General features: G+C 33.9%; 1 protein-coding gene across 2 annotated transcripts; it reads left to right on the top strand.

Annotated features, from left to right (window-relative positions):
* Positions 1-6,113: 6,113 nt before the first annotated feature.
* On the top strand, positions 6,114-9,517 carry LOC105127430 (RNA-binding protein 24-like). Of its 2 annotated transcripts, none has more exons than XM_011028711.1 (6): positions 6,114-6,616; positions 6,718-6,859; positions 7,318-7,453; positions 7,539-7,581; positions 7,868-8,102; positions 9,155-9,517. In XM_011028711.1, the coding sequence occupies exons 1-6, from the start codon at positions 6,431-6,433 to the stop codon at positions 9,193-9,195; spliced, it is 783 nt and encodes a 260-aa protein (XP_011027013.1). In that variant the 5' UTR covers positions 6,114-6,430; the 3' UTR covers positions 9,196-9,517. The 2 variants fall into 2 exon arrangements, with proteins under 2 accessions (XP_011027013.1, XP_011027014.1); XM_011028712.1 differs by having other exon boundaries at positions 6,116-6,616; positions 9,135-9,517.
* Positions 9,518-9,812: the final 295 nt, after the last annotated feature.

The raw sequence follows: 9,812 nt of genomic DNA, 5'->3' as shown, positions 1-9,812 counted from the left end.
TTCCCACGACGTGACCATCATTTCTTGCTTGCACGAGCCAACCAACTCACCCCCCATCATTGCCCACTTGCACTCTGTGTAGGCGATCAATCTCCCTCTCCTAAGACTATACCGTACCATGCCTCTAATTCCTATCAATTATGAATCAATTTATTAAATAATATCCATTGCAATTTGATAGATTCAGATAAAAAATAAAAAAAACTAATTGCTTATCGATATTCTGGGATGGATAGCACTGTAATGTGAAGGGATTTGAGTTTGAATCCTACATGTTGTTTGAGCGTGATATAAGGAAATGATAACCACAAATTACTGTCAATTTTTTTTTATAAAAAAAACTGTGATGGATTGATTTGTGAAGATACTTGGGCCCAAACCTCACCTCTTCGCAATATTTTTTTCTTATTCATTAAAAATAAACTTGACAAGGACTAAATATATAATAAGATGACATGATTATATGTAATTTTATATTTTTTTTGTTTTACATCTGAATATAGTTTGGGGTATCTAATAGTACTATAATATAGATATTATTCCCATCTATCATCTGCGTGGCGTAGAATCATGTTAGTAGAAGGGGCAAGAGTGCGATGTCTGCTCTTTGCCAACTCACACACAGTGAAAGTTCCAGCTCACGCCACTAGCACCCCTTGCTGGGCCGTCGCCATTTATTGTTTATAATATCTCTCTCTTTCGTTGAAAAAATAGGAGTCCACTCCTGGCGTTCCATTTACTCCCAAAAGTGATCTTCGTCAAACTCACTGTCTCCTGATCTCTTGTTTCCATGGTCAAACCAAGCTTACAGACCCTTTTGCTCTACAGCTGGCCACGTTGTAATCCAGTACAGGGAAGGGAGTGAGAGTGAGAAAGATTCAGTTAACATCTAGCAAATCCTCACATGGCCTAGTGATGGTTAAACCCTAGCCAGGTGCATTTGCATTTTGCAAGCACAGACAATATTAGGGTATCAACCATCAAGATCAGACCAAACCCTTTTATTCTCTTGTTTCCATTTTATTGCTTCATGGCCGCTACTAGCCAGCAGCCACGCTCTTGCTATACAAGCTGTCAGGAAGTAAACCGGAAGCCAAGTGGTTGTAAACTGGCCTTCGGATTAATTAATTCATTGTACAACTACTTGTGTTGCTTTATATTATTATAATTATTATTATTAGTATATACACAAACAAGTAGGAAAATAAAATTGATCAGTTCAATAGATATAAACAACAGAAGGTACTTAGCAATTTTCAAATCCCTGATGTGATTACGATTATCTATATCAGAAATTACAGTAAATTAGATTCTAGATTTTCATTTAAAAGTTTAAATTTTTTTTATTGAAATAGTTATTTAATATAGTATGAAAATCTTATTAATTTAGAATTAATGATTTCGAATCTTTTTTTTTATTTGATACAATTACAAGAACATGTTCAATTTTAAGTGGAAATTTTTTTTACATGAGATAATATATTAAAAAAATATAAATTATATTATTTTATGTGAAGACAGTTATTTGAATTAATTAAGGATTTTACAAGGGTGTCAAAATGGAATTACTACAATGTTTTAAAAAAAAACTATGGATCATAAAAGAAATCTTTAATCACTCATCATACAAAACTCATTAATTTGGTAGTTGTCATCAAAATTTTCAACAGAAGTAGAAACAGTTGAGTAAAAAAAATTATTGTTTCAATTATTTTTTAAAAAAAGAAAAACTATTTGAAAAACCCTCCCTCTGCCCTCAGGCACCCCCGGTTAATGAAGACGACAACAGATATGACAGCTAATGAAATGGCTTCATTGCTCCCTGTTATGGCATGGTTTCATTTATCCTACTCTCTGGTTCACCTCACCAAAACCTTTGAATCCATTCATTTACAAGCCCTCGCTTTCAGTTCTGTGTATGGTTCGTGGAAAACCTAGAGAAACTGCCCTTGCTGTTGTGGACCCAGCTACAACAGGCTTGAGTAATGTTTGGTAGTTTGGATTATATTATATGTTTGGTAGTTGGACCAAACTAGAAAATATATATATTGAGTTTATAATTAGCTTGTAAATAAAGCCAAACATGTAAGAGCACGCATATGGAACATTGAGGGTTATGGATTTTTCTAAAATAATTTTTTATCCATATTAAATTCATTAAAATTATATTAATATTTCACGTTATAGAATTTATATTAAAGATTAAATCTAAATTAAGATTTAGCCCAGTAAACAAGTTTTTATATTTAAAAAAAAACGAAAAATAAGTGGACTCTAATATTAATTTAATCTTAAATGTTATACACATCAACCATTTTTAAACAAAATCTTCCAAGGGGAAAAAGAAATTAAAACCCCTCAATCAGCGGCATAACTTTTCATAGAAACCACCCGTTGATCACGTACGCGGGGAAGAAAGACAAGGTGCTCGACCATGTAACTAGCGAGTTAAATTTTCCACCTAGGTAGGTTGCTACGTGCATCCAATCCCCCCCATTCTTCCTAGATTCACCAGGCGATTGACAAATGACAACAACATGCCAAACACTTCAGCACAACCTCCTCTCCATCAAAGGCATTTGCCGTGGGACCTCATGATCATCATGAACCCAGCAAATCAAGCGGAAGCCGGTCAATATTGCTTGAGCAGGGAGAAAAATGAGGATTCATTAGGGTATTGACTAACGTTTTCTAGACCCTGAATCCATCCATATGTAATCCACAAACAAAATCTGCAATGCTATAAAAATAATATAACTACATGGCTGTCACGTGATTGCATCTTATTAGTTCATGCATCTAGCTGCACCCTATAAAGTTTATCTCTGCTAGTGCTCCTATTTAATTATCGGTACGCTCTTCACCTCTTCTGAAGGAACAAGAAATTTATATATAAATAGGAAGAGAAATGCATGCACAAATTGCATATACACGTCCAAGTGGGGCGTAATATATAAGATGTATATTAGCACAATGAAATTACTAATTATCGATCACACCGTCCCAGACACAAGAATCAGATATGATTTGTGGATGAAATGAAAGATCGTGGTGTGGATTTAGTTGATTGAGAATCCGTGCTTAATTTTCCACGTCTCAAATACACACACAAACACACACACACGCTCTTGTAGCCATTTTTCGAGGTGGTTTATGCAATAAGGGAAGGGGTGCATAATTCACTTGTAAGTATTAAATTCGAACGTCGACACTGAAAAAAAATATAATAGATCTTAGTTTTATTTACAGGCTTTTTAAACTTTAAATTAATATCGATATGATGGGGTTAGTATATATAAATGTGCATATACGAGTATGAACAACACAATAATCCTGTTATATGTATGATTAGACTTTATTTACACATGTTTTATAATTTTTTTTTAAAAAGTATTTTCTTTGGTAACTCATGTTCTATTAAGTTAAACATTTATCATTGCCCCATTATATTACTAATTGCAAGAATTATTTTTCAATAAAAGATTTGAATTTGAAATATATCCAAAAAGGACCTGGATATACCACTTAATTAGCTACAAGCTGGAACATATTTTGTGTTGATAGAGTGGAGGGGGCAATTTCAATGGGTGTTCTATTTATGGGTTTTTTTTTAAATATTTTTTATTTGAAAAAGCAGTATTAAATTGGGTGTTGATAGAGTGGAGGGGGCAATTTCAACGGGTGTTCTATTTATGGGTGTTTTTTTAAAAATGTTTTTTATTTGAAAAAGCAATATTAAATTGGTTTTTTTTATTTTTTTATGGTTTTGATGAAAAAAAATATGAGAAAAAATTATTTTAATATCTCTTCAAGTGAAAAAATATTTTAAAAAATCATGCATCATAATTTTATTCAGGATATTATTTTTCATTTAATTACACATTAATAAGCTGCATTATAATTTTTTATATGAAACATATTTTTAAAAAAGTAATAAAATCATGATAGGTTCAACTTAAATAAAAAAAAAAAGTGAAAATGGCATTGTAGATTAACCTATTAAATACGTAACTTAACTAATGGATCCAATTGGAAATAATTATCAATAATAAAAGATGAAATTATATTTTTTAAAAAACATTGAGGAACAAATAAGACATAAAATAACAAATAAGAGTCCAGAGTCTCGAGACATTGTAGATTAACCTATTAAATATGTAACTTAATCAATGGATCCAATTGAATTTATTATTTTTTTATAAAAAGATTTTAAACTAAATATAAAAAAAAAAACAAAAAAACAAAATCACATTTGTTTGAGCATGGACATTAAAGAAAACAACTGAAGAGCGCTAGCCTTCCAGCTCAATCTGCATGCCTGGGCATAATCCATCTTTTCTTAAAGAAGTTATATTTCGTTTTATCATTGTCAATGACTTTTTATCTTTATATTAGAATCCAATGATTTTCTTTTTTATTTAACTAAAAAATACAAGAAATGAATTTTAATATCAAAATTATTTTTAAAAAAATTATATGGACTGATGACCTAATAATTAAAAAATATGGAGGGCTTAAATAAATTTTTAATATAAAATTTAAAATCACTATCTATTTGAACTGTTTTACTTGCTTAGGTCCTTTTTTTAGTACAAGATGTCTTTGAAAAAAAAATGTAACTGAGTATTGATCCCGTGACTCAATAATACAAAAAAAAAGTTACAGATCAAATTACAAAATTAAAAAAAAATAAAATTCAGTATTACCATTCGGAATAAAGAATGAGATGATGAGTAGCAGAAAATACGACAGCATTTCCTGCGTGATTTGGTTTTTGTTAATTGATCAGTAGAGGGTTACTCCTCTGCTGGTTTTGGTACTTCTCGCTGCTCGTGCTTCCCAGCCATGGAGTGCCTAGTCACTGACACTTCAGCCCACGCACACGTGTAGTCGCGTTTGGAAACCATGAGTCATGCAGAATGTGATATTTGCATGTTTCCTTTTTACCTCGAGAGTTAATTCTAGTTTTACCGAACATGGCAGGGCATGATGGTTATTTTGGAAACGACAGCAAGTTGCGGAGTCGAGTAACTGATAATTATTGCCCCTAACGACCGGCCTTCAAATTCAGACTTGCAAATCTTATGTCGGCACGACGCGTTCGTTAAATCTGTCGGACCCTCTCCCTCCGTCAATGTACGGCGTTTAGCTGTCTTCTTTGTTTTCTATTTTTCTACTTTAACCGTCTTATATGCGCGTGAAACCACGCTCTATCCTATTAGGAATTTAGGCTTCTCTTCTAATTTTTTTTTACCTTTTACATTTCCTTTTCCTAATCAATTATATGAATTAGAGATAGATCATATATTATCTCCAATGAAATACTAATCAAGGATTTAAAAATCACGAGTACTTGTTTGTTCATTACCAACAAAAGAGAGATTATATGTTAATAATAAGACAGGAAAGCTAAAATTGCCTCACAAAAAAGACTATATATGTTAATAATAAGACAGGAAAGCTAAAGTTGCCTCACAAAAAAGACTATATAAAATAAAAATTCTAAATAAGGGATTAAACAAAAAAAAAGTTATATTTATCGCATTCCACACATGGTGCAAATGAGATTAATTATTACAGGTACGAGAAAAGCTACCATGTTTGGTGTCTGACTTTAATGTTGCATTAAGGAATTTTATTTTAAAAAAAGTCGTATTGAGAAAAAAAAAAAAGCTAAGCTAAAAACAGACGAGTAAATAAAATTAATATAGAAAAGTATTTAGTTACGTGCATTATAAAATCTGGTTATGGATGATTACAGTAACTTAATTGGTGCCCAAAAACTAGCCGAGAGCACCCTGCCTTTTTAAACAAAAGAAAAGGTTATGCATGGACATATCCTTGATTTTGTAGATAATAGGAAAAGGAAATATGTATTCAACGCAGAGTTGACGCGTGCGGTAGGGCATGCAATTGGAAGGATGCTCATGTCATATTCTAACTAACCACGATGCGAGGCGTATCACGCTTCATTGATTGATTTAGGCGCGTACGAGTAAGCGCGAGTAGCTTCATTACATTTTTCTTACCAAGAAGAACAGAACACATTAAAAGCTCAGGATCATCAGATAAAAGAATTATGTCATCACTGCTAAGTATTGACAAATATGTTAGTGTGACTGTGTGATCACGTTGCTGATAGCCCAAGCACCAACTCATCTGTCTGCCTCTCTGTCTCTCCTGTTTTTCTTCTATTCTTTTATTCTTTGAGCACCCTGTACTCTCCCCCTCCCTCCTCCCCTTATATTTCCCTCCCTCTCTTCTCCTCCCTTCCAGAAAACCCTTCCTGACGTGCCCATTTTTCTCTCCCCGTAAGCACTAGAACACCCATTTCTTCGTGATAAATAAATATAAGGTTTAGTTGAATCGAGTTGGGTTGGATTATTGTGCGTCAAATTTAAATTTTTGCGCAGGGATTTACTGAAAAAGAATGACAATGAGCAACAATATTGCTGGGCAGTTTGGTGATACCACACTGACCAAGGTGTTTGTTGGGGGATTAGCATGGGAAACACCAAAAGATGCCATGAGAGAACATTTTGAAAAGTATGGTGAGATTTTGGAGGCTGTGATTATTTCTGATAAAATCACTGGTAGATCCAAGGGCTATGGATTTGTAAGTCTTAATCTCACTGTATATTAGACGAGTACGTTTTCATTTTAATTGTTGCTACTGTTTTGCTAATGTTAGCTTTGGTGATTGTTTTAAATAATTAGGTTACGTTTAAGGAGGCTGAATCGGCAAAGAAAGCTTGTGAGGATGCTTCACCCATCATCAATGGCCGCCGTGCCAACTGCAATCTGGCTTCCCTTGGTGCACGCCGCCCTAGGTCTGCAACGCCGGCCCCTCCTCAACAAGGTATGGATATTTTGAAGTCTATGGACGTATTTTCAACATGGATGTTTGTCTACGTTAATATGTTTCTTAGAAAGGAATATTTATTTATTTTCTTTTCAGGGCATGTAAATTAAGAGAGAGAAAAAAAGAATTGTGGATTCTCTTTATATATATATATATAACTACCAGCTTTCTTGAAATAAAATCAAATAATTTTTGGAGTCATGCATCAATGCTTGATAAAATTGGTGTATTAAAAATCTGACGATCGTCTGATCATTTATGGCATGATCACTTACTATATATTACCAAAAAAAACTTGTATAATTTTCCTATTTGTATAACCTTACCCTTTATTTAAAGGAAAAAAAAATGTTTACATAAAAAACGAGAAACAAATCTCTAACATATGATAGGATTTCAATAAATTTTAGCATCATATAGTTTGCTAATGTTTGTGATTAAATTTAATCATGAAGGACCTAACATTAACGCTGGACCGAGGTCCACGCCAGCAGCGCCGGAAAATCATGTCCAGTGGTATTATCCGGCAGGGTCAGCTGCAGCAGCATCGCCGTTTCATCATCAGCACCACCAAGCCGTTCCCTTTTACGGGTAAGCTGGTACTCTGTGGCCTGATTGCTCTTAATTTTACCACATGAAATGTGAACGTTTCTTATGTTGTAGTTACCTTTTTCAGGTATTCTCCAGCTTACATTGCCACCGATATCAGCGGCAATCATGTAAGTTTTTCTACAACTCTATTATCATTGATGGATAGTTATTCAAACGCATGATCATTCCAGTGTGCGTGGTGGTTATGGTAATTTATGGATAATTATGCAAGTTGATGAAAGCCCAATGTTGATAATGAACTACAAATTCAGCCAATTAATGGCATATTTCTCAGCGATGAAAAAAGAAATTGGGTTGAAATTCCCAAATTTTAAACAATCCTATCTACCCTAAAATTAACAGAAAAATATTCGAGAGTCGATCGTGACAATGTGTTGCTATGATGGTCCACAGAAGCTAAACTACACAGGCGGGTCCTACATGAATGGGCATTTCTCTCAGGTGTATCCAGGGCAAGCTATGGTGGGTGCCAATACATTGATGCCAATGTACCCTTTTTATCACTTCCATCAATCACAAGCTATGGGCCTTCCTGCTGCCCACATCTTTCCACCAACAACAGCGGGTCCCATGACAACCGTCCCCACTATCATGTCCAAACCACCGTCAATTGCTCCTCCTAGTGCAGGTACATACTCTTCCATGCATGTTAGCTGTACACGATGATTTCATAGCCTCTTGGGTTAGCTCCACATGGTAACATGATCAACCTTAGTCAAGGTGAACAAAAGAATCATCGTGCCACGTGCCTTTGTGATTGAACAGGGTGCGTTTACAACTGGCATGTTAGAAACTCACGTGCCCAGAAGATCAAAACGCCCTCAAAGTCAGTGGATACTTTCCAATCTTTGGTTGCTGCATGCTAGTTGCTGTTTACAATAACACAAATTGCTTGTAGCGTAGAATTTATAAGTTTTGTTTGATTCATTGTCCCTCGCCGCCTTGTATTAATTTCTTGAGTTACTTACCACCTTGTCCTTTCATTTAGATGAACTCCTACTTCTAATAAATTATAGGTTAATTTCTATTTGAAGCCATGTCAAGAAATAATTTTTTTTCCATGTTGCTAACGTGGAATGGTTCATATCTAAGTTAACAAAAAAAGGATTTCAGGCTTTTTTATTTTTTAAAACGATTTTTTCTTAAAAATATATTAAAAAAATTATTTTTGTACCATCACGTGAAAACAAACATTAAAAAATTAATTCAAAGTTAAAAAAATTATTCAAAAAATTTTAAAAACACAATTAAACTAACAGAAATATATTTAGTGTCAGAATATAAAAATCGGCATGAGAAGATGATCTTTAAATCAGAAGAAAGGTTAAAGACACGTGAAAGTATTCCGCTTGGGTAAATAATGAACTAAAGGTTCATGATTGTGCTGTACATCTTTACCAGCCTAGCAAGCCTTTCATTTATGAAGTCAAACATGCAGTAGTGCTAGCTGGTAGATTGATATTGATGCCCCATGCTGACAATATTATAGGCAATATCTTCTTGAGTATACCTTTAATTTTTTCCAGTATTTTCTCTCTTTACTTTGTGATTGAATGGCGCTAGATGTGTGTGTGTGTGTGTGTTGTTGAATGGCGCTAGATGTGTGTGTGTGTGTTCAATGGAAGTCGGTGATAAATATAAACTGATATTACAGAGACAGTTTGCCTGGCTGTGGAATAGGTACAGGCGGCGCAAGTGAAAGCTTTAAAAGGGATGGATAAGAGAGGGGGCACTGATCAGTTGGCAATAACAAAAGGAGAGGGGAGTAGCTGCTGCAGAACAACATTATTATCAGATCTGCTATGGCTCTTCTTTCCACTGTTATTTCTCAAGGAAAAAAGTATTTATGATTCTTAGGTGTTTGATAAGATTCTTTCATTCACTTTCTCTATCTAACATCTCAGCTTGAGCTGTGTGAACTATTAGAACCAAAAAAAAAAATTGTAATTGAATTACGTCATGTATGTTTGCCCATATCTTATGGTTTACTTTTGATGGATTTCAATTAACTTTTCTGCTTAAAAAGCCTGCATCTTCTAATAATTTTTGCCCCCCTCTACTGGGTTATTAGCTTGACGTCTATATATTATATACTTTTCGATAACATTGCTTAAGCATGCAGTATATTATGCCAAGAATGAATACAGTACAAGCATAAATTACTCTTCCCCTCCATCCATTAAGTGGAGAAGAGAGCTAATTTGAGCATTTGCGGATATTTAAAAGCGGAACGATCATGATTTCTGATACTTTTAGGTTGCTGGTATGTTGAGACATAAGTATATACATGGAAAATATAAAAACATATTTAGTTTAAAAAATAAAAATATAAAATAGA

The sequence above is a fragment of the Populus euphratica genome, unplaced genomic scaffold (genome assembly GCF_000495115.2).
Source record: "Populus euphratica unplaced genomic scaffold, PopEup_1.0 scaffold13.1, whole genome shotgun sequence".
Taxonomy (NCBI): Eukaryota; Viridiplantae; Streptophyta; class Magnoliopsida; order Malpighiales; family Salicaceae; genus Populus; species Populus euphratica.
The sequence above is the reverse complement of the archived record's forward strand: the minus strand, read 5'-3'. Positions and strand labels throughout refer to the sequence as shown.

Excerpts from the sequence above, each read along its gene's own strand:
- LOC105127430 (XM_011028711.1), top strand. The coding sequence starts at position 6,431 with ATGACAATGAGCAACAATATTGCTGGGCAGTTTGGTGATACCACACTG. Across the intron at positions 6,617-6,717 it reads GATCCAAGGGCTATGGATTT|GTTACGTTTAAGGAGGCTGA; the intron begins GTAAGTCTTAAT and ends TTAAATAATTAG. Across the intron at positions 7,454-7,538 it reads CAAGCCGTTCCCTTTTACGG|GTATTCTCCAGCTTACATTG; the intron begins GTAAGCTGGTAC and ends TACCTTTTTCAG.